The sequence below is a fragment of the Acipenser ruthenus genome, chromosome 11, assembly GCF_902713425.1.
Source record: "Acipenser ruthenus chromosome 11, fAciRut3.2 maternal haplotype, whole genome shotgun sequence".
In the NCBI taxonomy this organism is placed as follows: Eukaryota; Metazoa; Chordata; class Actinopteri; order Acipenseriformes; family Acipenseridae; genus Acipenser; species Acipenser ruthenus.
In genome coordinates this window covers 28,566,178-28,589,631 of record NC_081199.1, presented here as the reverse complement: position 1 = coordinate 28,589,631, position 23,454 = coordinate 28,566,178, and the positions used below count along the sequence as shown (strand labels likewise).

General features: G+C 36.7%; 1 protein-coding gene across 1 annotated transcript; it reads right to left on the bottom strand.

Annotated features, from left to right (window-relative positions):
* Window positions 1-16,527: 16,527 nt before the first annotated feature.
* On the bottom strand, window positions 16,528-21,674 carry LOC117427032 (growth/differentiation factor 8-like). The gene is made up of 3 exons (XM_034045381.3): window positions 20,873-21,674; window positions 19,368-19,738; window positions 16,528-18,277 (listed from the first exon to the last, which is right to left on the bottom strand). Exons 1-3 carry the CDS (start codon window positions 21,231-21,233, stop codon window positions 17,897-17,899), a joined length of 1,113 nt encoding a protein of 370 aa, XP_033901272.2. The 5' UTR covers window positions 21,234-21,674; the 3' UTR covers window positions 16,528-17,896.
* Between the last annotated feature and the right edge of the window lie 1,780 nt (window positions 21,675-23,454).

Below are 23,454 nucleotides of genomic sequence, written 5' to 3'. Positions count from 1 at the left end.
TCAACCAAAACCTAATATTAGATAAAAGGGACCCTGAGTGAACAAATAACACAAAAAAGATACATATTTCATTTATTTATTAAAGGAAGTTATGCAACACCCAATGCCCCTGTATAAAAAAGTAATCGCCTCCTTAGACTCAATAACTGGTTACGCTTTTAGCAGCAATAACTGCAACCAAACGCTTCCTGTAGTTATTGATTAGAATTTTGGCCCACTCCTCCATGCAGAACTGCTTCAACTCAGTCACATTTGTGGGTTTTCGAGCATGAACTGCTCGTTTCAGGTCCTTCCACAACATCTCAATGGGGTTTAGGTCTGGACTTTGACTAGGCCATTCCAAAACTTTAAATTTCAACCATTCTGATGTAGACTTGCTTGTGTGTTTCGGATCATTGTCTTGCTGCATGACCCAGCTGCGCTTCAGCTTCAGCTCACGGACAGATGGCCTGACATTCTCCTTTAGAATTCTCTGATACAGAAGAGAATTCATGGTTCTTTCAATGATGGCAAGGCGTCCAGGTCCTGATGCAGCAAAGCATCCCCAAACCATGACACTACCACCACCATGCTTGACCGTTGGTATGAGGTTCTTACTGTGGAATGCAGCGTTTGGTTTTTGCCAGACATAACGGGGCCCATGTCGGCCAAAAAGTTCCACTTTTGACTCATCTGTCCATAGAACATTGTTCCAGAACTCTTGAGGATCATCCAGGTGCTTTTTGGCAAACTTGAGACGAGCATTCATGTTCTTCTTAGTGAGCAATGGTTTCCGCCTTGCTACTCTGCCATGAATCCCATTTTTGCCCAGTGTCTTTCTGATGGTGGAGTCATGAATACTGACCTTAGCCGAGGCGAGAGAGGCCTGCAGATCCCTGGATGTTGTTCTAGGGTTCTTTGTGACTTCCTGGACGGTTTTACGTCTTGCTCTTGGAGAGATTTTGGCAGGACGGCCACTCCTGGGAAGATTCACTACTGTCCCAAACTTTCTCCATTTGGACAATATGGCTCTGACTGTGGTTCGGTGGAGCCCCAGAGCCTTAGAAATGGCTTTGTAACCCTTTCCAGACTGATAGGCATCAACAACTTTTGTCCGGAGGTCTTCAGGAATTTCTTTTGTTCGTGGCATGATGTGCCTCTAGAACCTGTGTGCTGACAACTTCACTCTGATGGTAAGGGCCAAAGTTAGTCAGATTTATATTGGGCAGGGCTGGCCCAAATCAGGCCTGGTTGTTAACCAAAGTACTCAAACAGCTGACCCTAATTATCCCTTTAATTGGGTTGAGTTAACTCGGGGGGGGGGGGGGGGCAATAACTTTTTCACACCTGAAGATTGCATGTTTGACTACCTTGCACACCAAACAAATGAAAGAAGCACCAAACTTTGGTGTCATTTTTTCTCTCAGACTCTCTCTATATACTACTAAAATGCACAAAAAAATCTGACCAAATACAATGTGAAAAACGTGCAAATACGTTTTCACGGCACTGTATATATAGAGACTGATATGAAAACCTTTATCTTTAAATAGAAAATGTATTCCTTTCTGAAATTACCTTTCTCTTTCCTTTATTCTGTATTCCTCTAAAAGCTCAGCACTACCTCTTTCCTCTGTGCTTCTGTACCCTTGCTCGTGCAGCTGCTGTCTTTCTTACACTGTCTGTCAATCTAAACAAAACAATGTTTTTAATGCCTAAATTTAAAAAAGCTAAAAAAATAAATAATTCACCAATAACCTATGATGCAATGTATATATAATACTATAAATACAACTGTTTTGTATAATATGCCTTATAGTTACCATTACCGTAATTCCACCTCTCATTACTGTAACAGGTCTCATAACTGACTTGGTAATGAGAAATGAGTGTAACGGTAATGAGAAGGCCTACCTTAATTCTGTAAATAAAATGTGTCAGCCACTTTGACTTTGAGAAATTTTTACTTTGAAACCTCAGGCGTTTTTATGGCTCTTTTATAGCCAGTTAATTTTTTCTTAAATCTAATTCATTTCTTATATTTTACAAATTACGGTAATGAGATTCAAAACTGTAAAACATAGGATATACCAAGGTAAATTGTGAATTTAAAAGAAAAACACAGAGCACATGTTCTCACCTTGTATCCATCTTAAAGCTTGCCTCCTTGCTGGTGCATCATGGGTAAATAAAACTTGATTTAAATACTTCCTGGATTCTCTGGAGAAACTTGAACAATTGTTACGGTAATGAGACAAATTGCTTCGGACACGTAGTTTTTCTCCAAAAAAATCAATAATTTTAAGGTGTACTTTTTTAACCCAAAGATTATAGTAAATTATGAACAATTCTGAACAAGATAAAAAAAAAAAAACTTTGGACGCATTACGGTAATGAGATTTAAAGTGGAAAAAGCGTTAAAAATGTGAAAAATGAGGAAAATCAATACATTTTTATTTACTAATAGCAAAGAATTGTCCTTCTCCTTTGCAGTGATTATATTTTTTTGTTACAATTATGCAGTCTTAAAAAGATATCCACCACGGACATGGTTTTACAGCCAGTTGGTGAGAATTAAATAGGTCTGTTGACACAAAGCACCTTTACATCAGTAGTAAGGACTAGCTGTTGTGGAAACCTGTGTAACAAGATGGAAATTGGCAACTAAAAAATACTGTTTGTGCTCACAAAGTTTTTAAATTTATAGCAGTTGTTTCCTGCATAAGATTTTCCTGCTAATCAATAACGTATTGGGATCTGGGGATGCAGTATTTCTTCTATATGGAATTGTCTACATGCAGTACATGTGTCACATAGGTAGGTCCTCTTGGTCTACTTTTTCAAAATACTGATAGCTGGGGATAGAGAATGTCGAGCAATTTGAGATACCAAAGTAATATGTTCAGTGTTATGGAAATATAAGTTCCCCCTGATCTGTGATTCATTATTTGTCATGTGTCTGAGATGTTGTTCAGTACTATATTCTTTTGATTTGAAAGTGTTTGGTTCAGCAATGTTCACATGCCACATGCAGTTTCTGTTTTATAATAAATACTGTGGCAGTGGCTTTGTGTCTTCTAGCATGTTCATATATCCCCAGCACTGGGCTTGTCAGGCTCATGTTGGCCTAGTTATTGCATAAAGCTTGGTGAATTTGGTCATTTTTTAAATTTATCAACCCTCTATTTAAAAAATAAATAAATACAAAACAAAAAACTGTGCAAATAACATAATGATGGTAGGAAAATGGGGTAATTTAAAATTTAATTAAATTGAATTACTCCTGTTGTGCCTGCTGTGATTTGATTTTGAGGTTTTCTGTCGAACTTCACTGTTTGGCTCATTGACTTTTTTGTTAAAAATGTAAGTGAGAAGTAAGTGGTGACCTCTCAGCAGAAGTCGGTGAACCACAAACTAGTACTCAGTGCAGCTATAAACTTTGTGTTAAAGGAAATCAGCACCTGTAACATTCATCACAAGGTTGTGGCTGAAGCTTGTAAGTGAAATACCAAGTGAGATTCTGGGTTTTGCAAGTAAATGCAGTGACAGTAAGGGACCTACAATTGCTAGCTCAAAATAAACTCCAGATGCATGAGAAATGTAAATGCATTTGCTTTCTAGGCATATGGAGTCCCTTTTGAAAATGTTTCAGGATTAACACAACTTTGGAGGGGTGTATTTAATTGTTTTCATAAATGAAACCTTTAAGAAAAAATAAAAATTGGAAGATATTACTCCAGATCTTTAACACACATTTATTTAAATAAATAATCTAACGTTCCACAAGTGCACTTGTTCTACCATTGAAAAGTGACTGGATGGGGTGACTGCTGAGATTGGTACAACATCCACTGTTCATCAGATCCATCTTCGGAGGGATTTGCCTATTTAAGACGGAAATTAATGATCTATTCATCGATAGCAACAGGAAACAAATACCCCTCCTCACCCCCAGGTTTACAGGAAAATGTGCACCCTAGTTTTGAGATGTTTTAGATAATGGGTGGTGATTAAACCCTGTTGGACATGCCCATAGCAAGTCATTTACATACCAGAACATAAATAAAAAAAATTCTGGTACAACAGTTTTATTAAATAAGAACTGTGACTTTTTGAGCTAATAAACTTTATACTGCAATTTGTTATACATGCTTATCTAAAACACAATAAACATGATTCTTTAAGTATTTGCACAAATCAAATTGTGTAATAAAGACCTGTTTTTGTATTTGTGAATAGTCAGCAATGATTTTTAAAACATGTCAAAACACATGACTTTCAAAAACTTCTAATTACTATAGCTCCCACTGGTAATGGCACCGAGCAGTGAATTCATGACTAGAATGTAATGAGCCATCATTTCTAAATCTGTCAAGTTGTGGAATTAGTCCCCAGATATGACATGTTTGAATTGAGTTTAATTGCCCATATTAATGGTCTTTTGTGACCATATTTTGCCATTTAGCTTGTAGTCAGCAATTACCCTGTACTACTAATGTGTAAAAGATAAGAGCCATGTGCTCTGTGTTATCTGGAGTGGGTGTGAAGAAAATAGAACATTCTACTAAATTGACTTAAACAAGTGGAAGGCTTTTAAACGTCAATAGTACACACCTCATTATACCCAAATGTTTTGTTTTTTTAACCATGATTCAGGCACATAATCTTATAATTAGGTATCCCCTATTTTTTGTAATTCTGTGCAATCATCACTTCAACTGTTCCTATCTCAAATGGTTTCAGATTGCAACATCATTTTCAATGTTATGGAAACCCCTCGGATGAAATGTAAGGTTGACCTGTGACTTATAGCTGCCATATCTTGGTCATGTTACTGAGATAATGGCTTTGTGTTCAATGATATTTTATAGGCTTCTCTTGAGTTTTGAAAAGCAACAGCTACCATACTATTACAGCCTCATCTACAGGAATATTTGAGATAGTGTCTTCATATTTACATGATACCAACAGGTATCTCAAGCCAAAATCCTAGCTCATGTAAGCAGTAATAAGTGGGTTAGAGGAGACTCGCTCTTTCAGTAATGGTCTCTGTAGTTGTGTGACAGAGAGCAAATGAATCCTAGTCAACAGTCTTCCGACCTGTGAGGGCATGGTATAACCGGAGCAGAGTGCCCCATAATGGATGGTTTGGGAGTTCATTGCAGGATCAGTCGGAAGCCGACCATCCAGAAAGGGGGTGGGGCCATGATACCAGAAGTCATCACCTTAATGCGGTAGGCGATGTGTCAGTCACGGGTTGGCGGATAAGTGATTGGCCGCGCCATTGAAAGAGGGCGTGACTGAGGATATTTAGGGGAAGTGGCCCAGCGATCAGTTCCTTTGGTTGTTTACTGAAAGGACCCGTGGGAAAACGGATGTAATTAATAATCGTGAGTGTTATTGTGTTTATCCTTTGTTATTGCTGATGTCAAGTGACATTTGGATTATAAATAAACATCATCATTTCAACAGTACTTTGTTGCCTGTCTTTGTATTGAGCACTGCATCACCTGTACACCTGTGCACTACTTACCACTTTGCCACAAGGTGGCTACTTTGAGTCCTTGTATGGCTGTACTGATAGTAACAATGAAACTGCAGCTGTGGCAGCTGTTTACTGGCAAGAAGAATTCGATTATGTCCTAGTTAGGTTACTGCCCCAGATTTGTGAAGCTTTTACTCAAGCACATGGTGTATGTGTTACAAAACAATTTAGGTGCACTAATGTATTTAGCATTTTACAAGTACAGTTATAGACTTTAGGGGTTATTGTCAAAGCTTTTTTATGTTTATAAGAATTTGTATGTACCAGTTTTATACGGTTTTAGATTGCTCAAAGAAAGCTGTAACAACATTGTTAATACTAGGACAATTCCAGGACTATGAGGACAGTCCATGTGTTTAAAAGCGTGCTTATGGCTAGCAGATGGTGAAACAGTGCACATTGCCTGTAACGTGTTCCATGAGGTACACAAGGAGGGGTATTTGGTTCCTTGTCCCTACAACAGAGCTGAAGAAAAATTATGGCACAAAATCATGTTCTACAGTACAAATATAGTCCCCCATTTTATTAACTCCATTATTGTACCACATAAGGAACAGTATCATGCATCTGTGTGCAGAAAATGTGTCTTGCATTTAGTGCTGTAACCGATACCATGTTTCCGATTCCCCATGGTAAACCTGCTAACCTTGTACAGTGGCCCATGTGGATTTTTCATTAGCAGAACTAAAATAGTACACAGGGGGAGAATACAGCACATTTTGAGGACTTGGGTACATTAATTTATGTATAAAATCCCACCATTGTTTAATTTCTTTTTAAATAAATAGGTATCTATCAATTTTTTAACAAAAAAAAATTGTACTCCAACCAGATGATATGAATCTGTTTTATTTGACTGAGAATATGCTATGGCAACAAATATGCAATTGTAAACATCAGTGTATTTGCAAAGTGAGTGTTGGCAGTACCTATTTTGCTGTTGGCATTTATAATCTTTCCTTCTCATCCCAAAAACATTGATGGATTTATATCAGGAAATGCCATACTGATAAGTCACTTCAGTGGAGGTGTGTTATTTGAAGATGAAACTTCATAGCTATATTTCTAACCATTTTTTTTAATTCATCTTGGTATCCTGAATGAAATTGATCACTTTCACTTGTTTGTGTCCCATACAGACAGTATATTGCGTCATCAGTATCAGATATTGTGACATTATTCAAACCTGTGTTGTACATTTATTTTGACAAAATGCAATACCAACACTCTTTCTAGAAATATGTTCTTTTAGTTTGATTTTATTTTACAATACGACATTCAATAGCAAAGCTTGCAGAGGGAAACATTGGATTGTAAATGCTTACTTTTATTACACTTCTAAAACATTTCCACCCCAGGTAGTTATACCAAACTTTACAATTTCTTCATCACAAAGCTCACCAGACAATTGAACACATTTAGGTGCTGAAATTGTAAAAACATTAAATGAAATTTTGGTGCAGAAATAATGTTAAGATTTGATTTTTATTTTTTCCTTTGACTGTAACTAACACAGTTATCTAAATTAAGTGCTTACTGTGTGTGGAATCCCAATTATCTGTCTGTGACCTTTCAGATTTGTTGGCCTTATCTGAATAGTAAAACACCAACAGTAGGGGGTTAAAATAGCAACTGAGGCCATTTACTTTTTAATTTGACATCATGCAATGCACATACAAAAAACATACCAGTTTTCTTTCAGTCATTGTTAATGAGCTATTAGATAAACATTAATGATAGCCTAGGTCCATACCATTGATGCTAATGCATGAATAGTATCCAAAATACATGCTGCCAGGACTGTTTGAGGTATGAATTTATGACAGATGGTAAAATAAATCCAGAGTGACCTTTTGCTCTGCCTGCTCTCATGTTCAAATATGATTGTCAGTTAATCTCCGCTAATCACATTGATATGCCCCTTGTGCATAAGGCAGCACATGCTGCCAATTTCTGCTGCATCCGCTCTTCTGAAAGAGAGCAACCTTCACTGTAATTAAAATCTTGGAACAAGGGTCATCTAAAATGCATGTTAATCCTGAATAGACCGTGTTAAGATGGCAGCCCACAAGGCATTGGTTCTTTTAGAATCTGCATGCTGGTGTTCTGCAGTTTGAAATTTGCAGGATGCCTCAACATATCAAAACTGCAACAGTAATTTTGGGCAATATCAGTGATCAATTCACTTTCACATACAAAGTAAAAGCCCCACTAAACACTGAATCTTAGCCTTCACTCATCTCTTGTGAGGCTGTTCCTTGTGAAGCATCAGTAATTTCTGCAGTCTGGGATACAGAAGCACCGACTTACCAAGAACATACAGCATGTCCTCTTTCAGAGCTTGACAACCCTGCTGTCTTTGTTACTGAAATGAACCTGCAACATGGAAACGCAGCTTTCACATGGCCTGCTAGTTAGTTGGGTAACATTAAACCTGTTGTTTCAGAAAGTGCTTATTTCTGCAGATCCAAGATACAATAATGCTGTTTTAATTGGAAAAGAAAAATGTTGTAGAAAAGTTAACATTGGCTTTGGTTGTTTAAAAAAAAAAAAAAAACGAAAGAAAGTTGATTCTAAAATATTTACAGTCTACAATTATATAGGAGCATTAATTTATTTCTTCTTGTCATACAGTGTGTTTCTTTGCCATTATCCTGATGATTTTTAATATGAGGGCAAAGCTCTAAAGCATGTTAAACATCCTCTGGCCATCTGCAACTATCTGCTAGTAGGCTGATTTTAATGAAGGTCCAGAGCACTGGCACTAATTGAAGGCTGAGGAATGTTGGACAACAGCTGTGTACATCCTGCTTCTTTCCAGGTGGTTACAACATGTTCCTGTCCAGGATTAAGTTATTCACCATAAAAATGGCCTTCACTTCATGTGTTTATATAGATCAGAAAAATCTATCAACTATGATTGAGAAATCCAGTAAAGATATGGTAGAAAGAGATCACGTTAGACAGGGCTGTGTGCTTTAGAATGGCAGTATAATGATCGTCAGCTGTTTGGATAAGTAAAATAAAATCCCAATATGACAATATTTCACAGTGACAGTTTGTAAAAGTTCAGTTTGGACAGGTAAAAGGTACCTGAATTGGGCTCTGAACTAAAAAGACCCACACTGTCCCCGTGAACCAGAAGCTATGTGATTTGAGCGTTTGCTTTGTTTTGTAATTACTTCTTGAAGGTGGCACATCGAGAAATCAAAAAGTCACTTATTTAATGTTTTTTTTAATTTTGAATAATATATAGTAGATCCTGATATGAATTAATGTATGTATGTGATCTGTGATACTTTGTATCAGATAGAAATTATGACAGTACAATTAGCTATGCTGTTTATTATTATTATATACAGTATTATAAACAAATGTATAGTATACGGTGTAAGATACAAGCTGTTTTTCACCCAATCCACATCCCCAATATACAGTACTAACATTTTTATATAGTTTCAGAATTGTTTATTTTTCACTAATTTTTACAGAGTATGGACCTATATGTTTAAGCACAGTAACTTGTTTAAGCACAGTAATAGAATATTTTTAACATGATAATTCAATTGCTTTTTAGCTTATTAATTTCATTTATGACTATAAAAAACTGTTGATGTTTTTTTACTTATCAGGAACATAAATAAACATGTGCAAAAGGTTACGTCTGACAGCTGAATCTACTAGAGGAAATCTCACCTTCAACAAAATAGCAGCAAATATTTCCTGATGATGCGCAAAATTTGCTTTAAGCTGCCAATGAAAACTTTGTAAATGTATTTACCAGATAAAACAATTTTAATAACAAAACCACTGAGGATTGAAATTCTGAATGCTTGCTAAATCCAAGCTTGTTCTGCCTTTTCACTTCATGAAGGTTTCAGTTCTTGTTTCAGCACCACAGTAATAAAAAAAGCAAACCTCTGAACTGTATTATACACTTGTATATTATGAATATCATATACATTTTTTTTAAATAGCATACATTATTGTTGAAAATCTAAAAGCAAGACCAGAATAGTTGTTTAATTATGGATGTAAACTAACTAAAATTGTAGTTGACAAACATTTAAACACATTTTTTTTATGGATGAAAGCTGGCCTATAGAGAATTTTCAAGAATTAAATGCATTGTATTAATGCAAATCAGGGTTTGTGAGTAGTCCTGATAAAAATGCAATCTGATGTGAGTAAATAAAACTGAACAGTCCCAAACTGTTTCAGCATACCTTGGCCCATTTTGTGGTCTCCCCAGCTTGACTGTTGACTTTTGGTATGTGACGTTAAAACATAGGCCAAACCTTAAGACTGGATCCTCCAGAGGGAGTTGATATTAATACAGCAGCGAGGAAAAGTCATAAGATCAGGGTGTCAGACTACAGTGAGATGACAGCAGCAAGGCACTGTTTCAGTTAAGATGCAAATAATATCCATACAGAATAAGCAGAATGATCTAGTGTATTGCAGTATATTTGATGATTCAATTTAGAATGTTCCCGTTTGATTGAAAGTGCTAATAGTGCAAGGGAAACAGGATCTTGCCCTTTACCCAAACAGGACGTAGATCTTTACATGCTCCTCTGAGAAGCATCTATCCACAATTTATGTCAACAGCAGATCTCTAAGCACACATGGTTTACTAACTTGGAGCTTCTTCATGTCATTTTTTTAACATAATTTCACAAAGATACATAGTAAAAGAAACTTCATGTCAAGTAAAACTGATTAATTGTTCTTCACAGGGGAACCAAACCCTGTTCGGTGCAGATGTCTTGTTACAGTGAAATATTTGTTATCAAATATATATAAAACATGTGTCACAGTTTTCTAACCTGCAGTAGCTTTACAATGTAATTTATCACATAATGGATTCAAAAGGATAGCTCGAGCTTTAACAAATGTATACATACTCTACTAAGTGAAAAAACAACTTGAAAATGTAGAAATATATATGGGAGCATGATCAGTTTATCAAACTGGATGATGCTTTTACTCCACCAGCTGCAATTTAAAATCCCCTAAGCACAACTCAGACCAGTGCATGACAGCACACTGATTTATACTGACTGAAAATTGAGTGTCAAAGGAAATACTATTGAGAGGCAACATCTTACTTTCTTAAAAGTCTATGACATGCCAATGCTTATTTAGCTTGCAAAATATTTTATGAATTACCTATTCAATGTAAAGACGTTTTCAAGTTGACCTCAACACTGTTATAGTTTGCGTTCAGTGCTTCACTTTCTGTATGTTATCATAATATTACCATATTCTCACATTTATAGCAGAATCTATATAGTACTTGCCTGAAATGTCTAGTTTTAAACATGCTTAATAACTCTTTGTCTGTACAGTTTTGCATCACCCTACAGTAGTAACACATTTTGCTTCATAAAGTCGAATGAAACCTGCTGAATAATGTTATGTTAACATTGAATTACATACCGCTTTATAGTTTTACATATGCTTAATGAAAAACTGACAAGAATTGAAAAATGTGGCATTTAGAAATCCAACATGAAATACTGTACTACTATTATGGCTTCCGGTAGACTTTTGCAATATCTAAATCTAAATATATAAAACTGCAGTGTACAAAATTGAAGGCATGTGAAAGAAAAGGTTTTTTTAAAAGATTATATTTTTAATTAAATTACATTTTTTACTTTTAAACTTTTTGTGTACATCTGGCCGGGCGCCTGCGGGCTTGCCTGTAAGCTGCCCTGAGCTGCGTTGTCCTCCGACACTGTAGCTCTGAGGCCGCTGCACTGTGAGTCTGCAGAGTGTAAAGAAGCGGGCGGCTGACTGCACACGCTTCGGAGGACAGCGTGTGTTCGTCTTCGCCCCTCCCGCGTCAGCGCAGGGGTGGTAGCGGTGAGCTGAGCCTAAAAATAATTGGGCATTTCAAATTGGGGAGAAAATAATAAAAACTAATTGGCAACGACTACATTTTAAAAGAAAAAAAAAGAATACATTCGGTTTGTAGATCATATTTTTGGGGTTTGAACACAAAGAGAAGAATCTCTTTTCTAGTTTCATAAAATGGTAAATGAAATACACAGTAATATTAAGGTGGACCTTCGATGGACAAGAAAAGAAATATAATTTTTATATTTTTAAGATAGTTTGTAAACTCTTGCAGATTCTACATAATTCAGAAATAAAATTAAAAGTATTTCATAAGGCACCATTGTAGCATTCAAAAGAGAAGCTAATTTAAGTGATATTTTAGTTCACAGTAAACATAAAATAATAATTGACAGAACAGGTTATACAAATACTTGCAATAGTACATGTAAAGTGTGTAAATACATGGACAAAAGTAAAAATATAGTTAAACATAAGAACAACACACTAAAAATGAATAGCTACTGTAAAAATAGCAATGTTGTTTATGGAATAGCCTGTGAAAAATGTGATGAAATAAAAGATGTTGGAGAGACTGGAACAACTTAATTCAGAACTACCTTTCATTAATTAGAAATAAGAAAATTAGTGAACCAATAGTACATCACTTCACCAGAGACATGACATAAATGATGTAAAGTTTGTAGTATTGGAACAGTTAAAATTAGACAATGTGACATATAGAAGAATAAAAGAAAGTAAATGGATAAATAGACTGAACACAATTATCCCAACAGGACTCAACAGAAAAGAATGAACTAATAAACTCCAATAAATATATAACATTTAAATAAATAAATAAACAAATTCATATCAAAAGTTGTGCTGCCCTGGGAAGGCCAAATCAAGGCTGATCCTCAGAGACAGCATTGCATGATAATATAAAATAATATAAAAGTTCATATAAATAGATAAGTAAAAATGTTGCAATATATACAACACCATTAAATCATGTAAGAATAAATCATGGATTTGAATGTTTTGATTCAAACACATGCTCCCTTGAGAAAGATATGTATAACATATCGAAACATTGGGTAGCTGGCTTTTTGAGATTATATATGTATATATATTCAGTACCTATAGAAAGTCTACACCACCTTTCAAAATTTTCACCTTTTGTTGCCTTATAGCCTGGAATTAAAATGCATTAAAATAGTTTTTTTTTTTCATTTATCTACACATCCTACCCCACAACTTCCAAGTGAAAAAAATATTCTAGAAATTCACATGATTTCATGATAAATTCAGCAGTTCCTGTAGGTTCCCTCTGCTGGCTAGTGCATTTCAAAGCAAAGACTAAACCATGAGCACCAATGCGCTTTCAAAAGAACTCTGGGATAAAGTTGTTGAAAGGCACAGACCAGGGGATGGGTATAAAAAAAATATCAATGCCCTTGAATATCCCTTGGAGCACGGTCAAGACAATTATTAAGAAGTGGAAGGTGTATGGCACCACCAAGACCCTGCCTAGATCAGGCCGTTCCTCCAAACCGGATGACCGAGCAAGAAGGAGACTGATCAGAGAAGCTACCAAGAGGCCAATGGCAACTTTGCAAGAGCTACAGGCTTTTATGACCAAGACTGGTCAAAGTGTGCATGTGACAACAATATCCCAAGCACTCCACAAATCTGGCCTGTATGGTAGGGTGGCAAGAAGGAAGCCATTACTCAAGAAAGCCCACCTTGAATCCCGTTTGAAGTATACCATGTGGCAAAACGTTTTGTGGTCTGACGAAACTAAAATGGAACTTTTTGGCCTAAATGCAAAGTGTTATGTTTGGCGAAAAAACCCAACACAGCGCATCACCCAAAGAACACCATCCCTACTGTGAAGCATGGTGGTGGCAGCATCATGTTATGGGGATGTTTCTAATCAGCAGGGACTGGGGCACTTGTCAGGGTAGAAGGGAAAATGAATGGAGCAAAGTACAGATAAGTCCTTGAGGAAAACCTGCTGCCCTCTGCAAGACAGCTGAAACTGGGACGGAAATTCACCTTTCAGCATGACAACAACCCAAAGCACACAGCCAAATCTACACTGGAGTGGCTAAGAAACAAAAAGGTAAATGTCCTTGAGTGGCCCAGTCAGAGCCCCGACCTAAATCCAATCGAAAATTTGTGGCATGACTTGAAGATTGCTGTCCATCAACGCTCCCCAAGGAACTTGACAGAGTCGAATGGTCAAATATTGCCAAATCTAGGTGTGCAAAGTTGGTAGAGACCTATCCCAACAGACCCACAGCTGTAATTTATCCAATTATGATCTTTCAGTTTTGTATTTTTAATATATACTTTTTATCTCAATAAAAACTTTTTCCCCCTTAACAGTGTGGAGTATGGTGTGTAGGTAAGTGGGAAAAAATCCTCATTTAAATGCATGAAACTCTGAGGCACTGACACAGCAAAATGTGAAAAAAGTTCAAGGGGGTGTAGACTTTCTATAGGCACTGGATAGATAGATAGATAGATAGATAGATAGATAGATAGATAGATAGATAGATAGATAGATAGATAGATAGATAGATAGATAGATCGATCGATCGATCCTAAAATTCTAGTTGATGGCCAAAGCTGTAAGCTTTATCTGTACCTGTTATGTCTCCCTTGGTTATATTGTGTACTTTACTGAACTATTAGAAACACACACACTGTTAAATCCCATGTGATGTGATTACCAACTATATACACAATAATTAAACAGAAAGTTTAGACCTATATGGAATCGGTGTTGGTTTATCTGCCTTAATGACATTCATTTCTATTTTTGGACCAACGTTAAGCAATTATAAACTAAATAATAATAAATGTGCAAAGTTGTCCTAATGTAACTAATCACTGCACCTTATAGATCAGCCCTTATCAAAATGATTTTCTAATTGGTGTTTACTCATTAATGAACAGATGCCTGTGTGTGTAGGTTCTGTGGCAATGGGGGAGCTGTGAGCACCTGGGTGTTTTGATGTGACCCTGCCATTCTCCAGTCAGTCCCCAAGCAGCCAAGAGAAACCCATTGTGAAGGGCAGCTTAGTATCTGTCCATCCAAAGATGAATTTCTTATTTAAAAAAGAAATAGTAACAAGTTCACCCTTCAGGTCTTCTTGTTTGAATAATTCATATTCATTATGAATAACACCAACTAAACCTTATGTTGCATAGCGTGCTGCCAAGTAGAAATGTAATATTAGTTTAAACACTACATTTCAAAATCAGTTAATACAGAGAAACTTTTTAGTCTGGTAGACGCACATTTCAACTATATAAAAAAAACATTGCTTCTATTGAATAAGAAGTTTCTTTTAAAACACCAGGCGACTTCTGCAACTTGTAGGAAATCTTTTTTTGAGCTACAAGTTGGCTGGTATTTCATGGGCTTTAGATTTAACTCAAATGGCTTACATAGCATATGTAGAACTTGTCATTTAAAAAAAATCTAGGCTTATTTTTTTACTGCCAAAATTGAATAGTGAAAATGCACAAAATCAATGAAGGGAATTGCCTAGTACAAATGGGCAAACTAGTGATGCAGGGCTTGGTGCCTGTGTATCAGTGCTGCTGCTTCTTTTTCTTCTTCTTCTTGTAAAATATTTTATAATCTTTTTGCTTAATATATGTTAGCAGTTAAAGAAAACAAAATCTTATGGTAAAGAATATTTAAATGATGTACAGTATTACTATCTCTTACACTGTCGGTGCACGCTTGGTAGTTGACATACATCACAGTGAGGTTTCTGTCAAGAAGAAAATTAGTATCTTTGCCTTACATTTAATAAACACAAGCGAGTTACAGCACTGGAAATTGTCAAACCCTTACGACTGCTTCAGTAATTCGCTTCTACAGGAAGGTAAGGTAGCACAAACCTTCCACTCCAGAATATTTTATTGCTTCATGGAAACCCCCAGAGGTTTTGGTGGGGTTATTATTTAAGTTCTTAGCAATTATAAAGTGTTGTCTGGCTACCTGCCCTCTGCCTGCAGAGTCTCTTCCAGCTTCCTCCTCGGAAGACAGGTTCTCTGCTCCAGCCCATTTTGGATTCTCCAGATGGGAAACTCAGCATAGTTCCCAAGTGTTATGTCTGGTTCTACCAGCATGGTGAAAAATAATGTTTCAGCCTAATGTAACAAACGCATGGCTGTTTCTCAATGTACCCCCAACTAATGACTAACAATGCCGTCGGTCAGCTTCCAACACCTGTATCACAGTCTTAGACCAGGTTGTTTTATTTATCATTTATGTGGGACATTTTGTAGGTTTATAGTCTGATAAATTAGATGTTAAACCACTCCTTTGGATGTAAAGCATATTATATGGCTACCTTGACAGGGTATATGTAATATATAGTGAACCACTGTGTACAATTTAGCTCTGAGTCTGATTTAACCAACCTGGTTAATGTGGCACTTTTCCAAATCTAGATTACAATAGGCTGTTTGGTTAATTACATCAGTGATGAGAGCGCCATCTCCTGGAAGGAAACATCAAGATTCACCACCTCTTAGTACTGAGCTGCCAACCTCAGTTTATTGCTTATCAAAGCATATATTATCAGCTTCTGAGCTCCCAAGAGTTGCTATGGATTTTAGAAAGTTTTATGTAATTCTTGCAAGAGAGATTCAGCAGTGGCAATCTGTCAAATGAAATGCTGAACATTTTTAAATATGTGTGTTTGAGCCATATATATAAACATAGTGTATAAAACAGTAGTCTTTAGAAGAAGAGCGCTATTCAAATTCAAATGTATCATTGGGGTATACATGTCATTTTTAAGGATAGGTAATGTAAATAAATAAATCTGATTTGTCCCAGAGGGGCCCACATAGTAAAAGCACGGCCGCAGACAGGGAAGCGCAGGTTCGAGTCCTGGTTGCATGAAGTCGCCAGTCTCCACAATTAATTCTGGATATATCTTCTCGTAAGAGCGCTTAGAACTGAATTTTGTTTCACAATAAGATTATCATTGATTGATCACAAGCAAAAATTGCTTTCAGTATTGTACCTGGTATAAATTTATTTTGGGAGTATTTTTACTTTTTTGTTTTGATTTATTAATAATAATAATAATAATAATAATAATAATAATAATAATAATAATAATAATAATAATAACATATTAGCATTAACATTAAAAGCAAGCACCTTTATTTGTATAACATATATACATTTGTTATTGTACAAATGTCTCTACTTTTGTGCTTTTATGATACATTTACCAACAGTGGTTAAAAAAATGAAGGAAAGTCTGTAGAGAAACAATGCCATGTAACATTACAAATTAGCAAACATCAAAATCATTTTTTTTTGTAGCAACCAATTTGTTTCTATTGGTTTGCCATAGTGCAAACTGTATTGTTTGTAAAACAGTTTAAAGAGTAACTAGCGGGGTTCCGAAAAATATAGCGTTAACAATGATTTTCTCTTTTCATTGTAACATCCTCACAACATTTTACACTTGTAACTTTAAAGTCTGTTTCAAAGCTCTTTTTTTTCTTAAATGGTCGCTCTAGTGCACTGGGGTTTGAGATCTGTCCTCTAAATCACTGCAGGAGATTTAAAAAAAAAACAAAAAAAACATAAGTGCTCTCGTACCACATCATGGATCATTATTGCTGTGTTACCTGTTTGACAATGTGGGCAATAATCCTTACACTATCAGTGCACTAGAGTGTCCATTTTGAAATGAGCTTTAAAGTTATAAGTGTAAAAGGAGTCAGGATGTTAACAATGAAAATAAATTACAGGTGCGTTATTTAAACAGTTGTAGCAGCACCTTGGGACGTGTGATGTTATATTTTTCAGAACCCTGCTACTTGCTCTTTAAGCATGGTTTTAACATTTAACATATTTTTACATTTCTCTGCCTTTTACACATTTACACACAAATGCTGCATTCCTAGTGCTTCTAATTCAAGTCCATCTTTCCAGCAATGCTGATATAAAATTACAATTCAAGTGTGTAGAACAGTTCAGGTGGCAATGTGACAGGAAAGCGATTGTTTACTGAACTATGCTACCTCTTATGTAAATGTTAACATTAACTGAAGCCTATCTAATCTTGAATTCAAACATCAAGCCTTTCTCAAAAAAACCTACTGTAGAGGCTCCTTAAATTCTTTCAGAAATCTCTGCATATATGAATTTTCTGAGATATTGTGTAATATATTGTTAGGTTGTCAAAGCTGGTGTTGAAAGGCGTGTGTTTGCATGCCTGTAAGAAGAAAAGGGATGCTAGGAGATGCCATGGTCTGGACTGCTACGTCTCCCTCTCGAAATCAAACCTCCAGCAGCCTCTTAGATTTGTCTTCCAGGAAGATTTTTGATGACTTGCTCAACATTACTTTTAAATCTGGAGCAACTGCCTCTATTTTTATTCTGTTGCACAGTATTTTGGAAATGCAGAAATCACTGACAGATGAAATCTCTCCATTCTCAAGTCCAGCCTCATGAAGGAACGGGCTTTGCTGGCAAGCTCATGAGCACCCACAGCGATCTACCACCATGGCCGGGATTGTGCCATATATTATCTGTTCTTTCTCATTGAAATAGAGCATATTGATGGGGGACATCTTGGTAGGGGTACAACAGGGCCCTGCCGAACCCCTGGGGTTCGCTTTGTGGACCAAGTGAGTGTGGGGGTATTTCTGCAGATACATGAACTCGCATTCTCCTGAGCAGTAATTGGCCTTGTATCGTTTAGGTGCGATAATCCAGTCCCACCCGAAGTCCTCGAAGTCCACAGTGAGGGGGTAACGACAGCATCGGGATTCAGGAGAATGCTCGTCACAGTCCAAGCCCGAGTCTCGCCTTGATCGCTTGGGCACATCTGCGATCTTCACTTCCAAGAAAGGCTGCTGTTGAAACAAGGACAAGGATCAATGTTATCATTAAACATGCACAGTCACTGACATGCACTCAAGAGAAACATCATTATTCCTGACTAATGATCCCCTTGTCTCTCCTAGTGGTATACCTTACAGGCCCATATTTTTACGCTTACATTTTTTTCCTGACAATTCCAGGGATGAAAATAAGAGCAAAACCGTCTGAGCCATTCCAGGCTTGAGCACCTTCTGCTTGTCAGAATCAGCTCAGACCTGGTATGGCTGTAAATGCTTTTCAATGGGAGAGGGATCCCTGCTGGAATTGCATTTCTTTCAAACTATTTCTTCTTCTTGAAATATGTTTAAATAAAACATAAAGGGTAACTTAGCAGCACTATCCAGAATGCAAAAGACATAGCAAACTACACAAGAGTTTCTATACTTTAAGACAGAGCATTGCTTAAATTAAGGCAAAAGACTCAACAGCAGCATTTTGATTGCAACACCCTTTAGAGGACGTTTAAAGACAAAACACTGAACATTTGAATAAATTACAACCGGAATGGGAAGAATTATATCAGTATTGTGATTTCATAAAGAAAACACCTAAAATTCCAAAACAAATCTTGCAACAATTAAAATTCTTCTGGAAAAATATGTGACCATTCCTCTGTGATTACTTGAATTTGTATTTCTGTAGCAAAGTTATTATAGAATAGTCCGTTGAGACTGGGTCTGTTTCCTAAAACATGAACAGCTTGTTCAGTCATGGATAAGGAAGCACCTGCCAACCAAGACGTGATTACTTTCAATCTTCTATCTGTGCACCTCTATCAGTTATGAAATTAGAATCACTTCCTGGAAGAATTCATTACATCTCGATAAGATTCGGTTGTTTTCTGAGAAAGCACAGCTAGCACCACTGCTTTGGGCAACACCGACACAATTTTAAATACAATAAAATGCGCTTCTTCTAAGCACATTCCGATAGATTAACAAAGGACGTAGCCTAACTAACAACACCGTCTTCAGTAAGAAGTACAATTAATACACACTGAAATACATATGTCAAAATATTACACTGAGCTGCATCATACGTTTACTTATAAGAACCACTTACCAACCCCTCCTCCCCCGGTTCCTGTGAAGTCACAGCCAGGTCATTTCCACTGGAATCGAACGCGCTGATCTCGATCCCCCAGTTTATGTCAGGCTGCCGAAACCAGGATTGTAATACTTGTTTAAAATCTATGCTTTGCCACGTGCTGGTCCCAGAGTTTACGTCGAGCTTCAAAGACCGGATTCTTGTGTGCCTGGTCCCGTCGGTCACTGGCTTGAGCCGGAGGATCTGCAGATAGACAGTCGTGGATTCCGGGACTGGCCGCAGGTGTATCCACAGTTGCGCTTTGACTATACGGTTGGTTTGAATTTTCGGGCTGAATGTGAAGAAACAGCACTCGGGCTTTCCATCAATCTGTACAATGGAGTCAGCTTTAGGGAGAAAAAACCAGGGATGATTCACTAACATAAATAAAACCTAAAGTAACAATAAGTTAATTCTGCTGGTTATATGCCACCAAATCTGACCTAACTATTTTTGCCAAGATACCTATTTTAGTTGAGTTGACATGTTGCATTTTTCTGTCCGCTACCTGGTCGCCCTTGCCAACGAGATGGCTTATCTGATTAGCAATTAGTTAAAAAAAAAATCGCAATAATATATACCTACTGCGAAAAACGTATTGGGTTTTTACTCCCCTTTATACGTTTGATATACTTTTCTTTAGGGGTGAATTAAAATCACAGTATTTGTAAAACAATCAGATACAGTAGTATTTTTGTCAATGTTTTGTGTTTCAGAGTACCGTACATAATGCAATTAGTTAAAGCTGACTTAGCACTTTACTACAGTCAGCTGCAATTCAACTGTCCCCTAACTCGCTGACGCCAGACCACCATCACTAATGGTTATTAACTTATTCTTCTCAAATGAACATGAATACGCCTTTGGGACAATGCGCCTTTCTTACACTCTCCAGAAAATAAAGAATTGGGTTAATTATATAGAGAAGCACGACGTGCTGTTTTGTAAACCGGAAACATTAGCAGTACACACAGTTCAGCTGCACAGCACCTAATCAAACGTTCTAAGTGGAGGAATCACGTATATCTCATTAGTCACATTCATTTAATGCACTGTACTTTCTATGGACATCTATTGCAACGGTTTTAGGCAGAAAAAAAATAATGAGGCAAGCTAGAAGAACTAACAGAGATGTTATTACAAAGTCCACTCAGTAGAAAAAAAAGCCATTGAAAATTACCACACATTTGGACAAAGAACAAAATAACGAGAAGTCGTATGGATAACAAAACATACTTGTTATTAATTTTGGACTCGGTCATTTTTTACCTACTGCTGCAGTAACCTATAAATATAACAGCCGTATAATATGGGTAGAAAACATATAGCTACTTGGTATATTTGCATTTCTGCAACAGAGACAATGCCCTGTCAAATACATCTTACTTATTTTCCACAAGAACATACAATACTAGGCAATATACTGATACTGCTGCTGTACAACTAACATCAATGCAAGTTTGCACTGTGGGGGTACTTACGCTTTGTAGCTATGGTGATGATGGTTTCGGTGGTGGCATGGTAATCATCATCTTCCAAGGAGCCGTCGTTATTATCATCCCCCAGGACATCATACTGGTCAAGCAGTTGCTGCATTGGAGGAGCTTTGGGTAAAAGCTGCTTGACAACATCACGGCTGATGTTTGGAGCCTGGTTGAGGCGAAGCTTGCTGAGGATTTGGGACTTGATAGATTGCAGTCTTAAGAGTTTGCTGTGCTGCCTTGTGTCACAAGTAGCACACGGTTCACTGTCCTCCGCTTTCTCTGAAGGAATATCACCAAGACCCGCTGGACCATACGCAACCAGGAGACACAAGTAAATAAGAATCCGTGAGTTCTTCATGTTCCCCTTTTTTTGTGGTGTACTTTTTTGTATGGTATTGTGTTCCACTTTATGTTATGCAGTGAGGAGTATACTTAAAACCATCCACCACACTGATAGGTGTCATATATTCTAACGGGGCTTTTTATACCCTAACTTTGGTTGCACTATTGTGTCGTCAAAATTCAACGATTGGCTGGTTGGGCAACAATGAATCTAGATGTCTGAAGTGCGAGCCATTTCTCTATCACAGCTTAAAGAGCCCTGGTAGAAACACATTCTCAAGTTGGCAGCTTTAACCAAGTAAGTCATATAAAAGGTATTTTCTGACTACAGGTGAATTGCCTACAGCAATTGGATACTCGTGTGCTAATTTAGCGCTTAAGATTCGATTAGAGTTACATAATGTCAATTGATTAGCAAACCACAATTCGTCCGTGATAAAACGATTGAGCCTGATATTAAATTAATTTGGGGTGAAGAGTAATGCCTCTATCACATAGTAGGCAAGTTAATATTGCCATTTACGTATATTGACATTTACAACAATACTTCACTTTTACAGGTGCACAATCTTTTCCAACCAGTCACGGTAAATAAACATCCGGAATACAGCTTTGCAAACAACACTGAGTGTACTGTAATACTTTGTAATTGTATTATATTTATTTAAGTCGTGTTATTTATATGTATTGCATTGTAGGCCTGTTACCCTTTTCATATCGATAATAAATAATACGATACTAGTAATTTGGTGTAATTTAGGGCAAGGTAGACCTTAAAGATTAATATTATTCGAACTTTCGTTATTACTTTAAATAAGAAATGGTGCACTTTTAAGTAATTTCACACATGAAATGAGTTTATAAATAAGTATGTACCTTTGTACACGCCTGCTTAATATTCTTCAAGGCGCGTCGATTGCTCAGGCGTTCTGGGAGCGCAGTCTGTCCCCTGCTGATCCATTTGAGAACTGCTACGTGAGTTTCAAAAATACGAACCTGTTGCGATCAGAATAATAACTGAAAAAAACAAACATTTACCACACTCACATTTACATCATATATAATACATACATGTGTATCTTTGTACCAAAAGGGTTAAGCATTACATTTGTATCCCATAAAGAAAGAAAGAAAGAAAGAAAGAAAGAAAGAAAGAAAGAACGAAAGAAAGAAAGAAAACATCCACAACAAATTGGCTACTTTACAGTATAGCATACGGTGGTGTTTGGGGCTTCATGAAGTTAACCGAGAGTGGTTTGAAATACCAGAAAAACAACTGTGAAAAAGAAATCAACAAAAAGGTATGCCAACACACAATAAGCTCCAGACAGGCGTACATTCCTTTGCAAACTCAACGTTTGTTAAATCCGCAAGAGGGAGCCAATAGCACACCATTGCAAAACCCCTGGGAACGTGTTAGGAATATCATATAACTGTATGGATTGGTTCGAGTTGGGATTCACCACTCAGAAATGTTAGTATATTAGGGTTAGGAATATGTTATATAAAGCTATAAGAGAAACAACAACACAATCTTCAGCTCCCGTTAAAATCTGTATTTATTTATTTATTTATTTATTTATTTATTTATTTATTTATGTTGCCTATGCAATCCAGTGTAACCACTGCAGAAGGGAACATTACTGTGGGCTAGTACTGTTTACTAAGTGTAGTATTTGTATTGTCCTCCGTGACTGATCAGCGCTGTTCGATACGGTATCACTGCAGTATCTTTCATGTGGGATTTCGAAAATGTTTAAATTAATCTAATACATTCATATGATAGCAATAAAGGGTAATCCATGTTCTTTTCAAATATATAGGCCTACATTCAAAATGTCTTATTGTCAATATCACTACGTAAATATTTTAGTAAGTGATAGTATTACCCCTATGAGATTGATATATGTCGCTCAAAATAATCCATAGCGTTTTGTTTACAAAATACATTTGTAAGGATAACCTGGGATTGAGAAACAACATGTGTATGCCAGCACTGCTCAAAACTCCCCCGAACCGCCAGACTCATTTCACTTGTGACTTAAGGCCTCAGGGGTGAAATTTTAAGTAATAACTGCACCTAGCCTAGCGATTGTTCAGTGACACGCCAGGTTCACCCTGTCCAAAATGTACTTATCACGAGAATTTACCAGGATGTTTATGAAAGCAGTAAAAAAGAACGAACAGGGGTAAGATGTATTCTTCAACCGTCTTTGTTAATTCTGTACCTTTTTAGT

What these genes read in the sequence shown, in the direction of transcription:
- LOC117427032 (XM_034045381.3), bottom strand. Translation starts at nt 21,233, where the DNA reads ATGAAGAACTCACGGATTCTTATTTACTTGTGTCTCCTGGTTGCGTAT. An exon ending in CATCACCATAGCTACAAAGC is followed by an intron (nt 19,739 to 20,872) that starts GTAAGTACCCCC and finishes TTCTCCCTAAAG; the next exon opens with CTGACTCCATTGTACAGATT. An exon ending in AACCGGGGGAGGAGGGGTTG is followed by an intron (nt 18,278 to 19,367) that starts GTAAGTGGTTCT and finishes TTGTTTCAACAG; the next exon opens with CAGCCTTTCTTGGAAGTGAA.